Source organism: Tupaia chinensis, unplaced genomic scaffold, assembly GCF_000334495.1.
Source record: "Tupaia chinensis unplaced genomic scaffold, TupChi_1.0 Scaffold000250_1, whole genome shotgun sequence".
NCBI lineage: Eukaryota > Metazoa > Chordata > Mammalia > Scandentia > Tupaiidae > Tupaia > Tupaia belangeri.
Window position 1 is genome coordinate 1,235,804 of NW_006159730.1, and position 1,458 is coordinate 1,237,261.

Sequence of the window (1,458 nt, forward strand, 5' to 3'; positions counted from 1 at the left end):
GGGGCAAGGGGCAGTCCTCTGATCCCGCTGGAGGCAGCTCTTTCTCTGTTGTTTTGTTTTGTTTTTTTCCCTAACTGGCCTGCGGTTAGGCGACTGAGCCGGGTGACCGACCCACACTTACCCTCTCTCTTACCCCACCGCAGGATGGCGCCTCACCCCTTAGGTGCGCCCACTGTCCAAGTGACCCACGAGACGGAACAGCCGTTCCTTGGAGCCTTGCACGGTGAAGCGACCTGTGCCGCGTCCGCCCCGCCCAGCCCCGCTCACACGCCCCGGGACTGCACCGAGACGGAAGGCGGTGGCTGCAGAGTGGCGGCGAGGAAGCTCCGCGCGCGGCGCGGGGGGCGCAGCCGGCCCAAAAGCGAATTGGCTTTGAGCAAGCAGCGACGGAGTCGGCGCAAGAAAGCCAACGACCGCGAGCGCAATCGAATGCACAACCTCAATTCAGCTCTGGACGCGCTGCGCGGCGTCCTGCCTACCTTCCCTGACGACGCGAAGCTCACCAAGATCGAGACCCTGCGCTTCGCGCATAACTACATCTGGGCGCTGACTCAGACGCTGCGCCTAGCGGACCACAACTTTTACGGGCTGGAGTCGCCCGCGCCGCCCGGCGGGGAGCTGGGCAGCCCTGACAGCGGCTCCTCCGGGGACTGGGGCTCCCTTTACTCCCCAGTCTCCCAGACTGGCAGTCTGAGCCCTGCCGCCTCGTTGGAGGAGCGCCCGGGACTTTGCGCCCCCACCTCCCCAACCTGCCTGCGCCCAGGATCCCTGGCATTCTCCGACTTTCTGTGAATGGGCCAGTCGGGCGCCTGCAGGCGGATGCTGGGCTAGAGGGAGGGAGCCCTCGCCTTTGGAGGCGGGCGATGGTGACCTCTGGCGCACTTGCTCCTCCAGCCTCTCGCCGGCTTGCACCCGCGGGGGCAACCGGCTGGGGTCACACCCCGGGGCCAAAAAAAGCATACCTACATCGGGGCGCTGCCTCAGACGCTGCGCCTAGCGGACCACAACTTTTACGGGCTGGAGTCGCCCGCGCCGCCCGGCGGGGAGCTGGGCAGCCCTGACAGCGGCTCCTCCGGGGACTGGGGCTCCCTTTACTCCCCAGTCTCCCAGACTGGCAGTCTGAGCCCTGCCGCTTCGTTGGAGGAGCGCCCGGGACTTTGCGCCCCCACCTCCCCAACCTGCCTGCGCCCAGGATCCCTGGCATTCTCCGACTTTCTGTGAATGGGCCAGTCGGGCGCCTGCAGGCGGATGCTGGGCTAGAGGGAGGGAGCCCTCGCCTTTGGAGGCGGGCGATGGTGACCTCTGGCGCACTTGCTCCTCCAGCCTCTCGCCGGCTTGCACCCGCGGGGGCAACAGGCTGGGTTCAATCCCCCGGGCTCTCAGCGCTGCGCTGATTCACGCAACCCTTGCACATGCCCACGCGAAAAGGGCGTTGCAAGGCGCATTTTAGCCCCCCTC

At 66.9% G+C, this 1,458-nt stretch overlaps 1 protein-coding gene across 1 annotated transcript; it reads left to right on the forward strand.

Annotated features, from left to right (window-relative positions):
• Nucleotides 1-144: 144 nt before the first annotated feature.
• Nucleotides 145-792, forward strand: NEUROG3 (neurogenin 3). The gene has a single exon (XM_006148925.1). It carries the CDS (start codon nt 145-147, stop codon nt 790-792), a length of 648 nt encoding a protein of 215 aa, XP_006148987.1.
• Nucleotides 793-1,458: the final 666 nt, after the last annotated feature.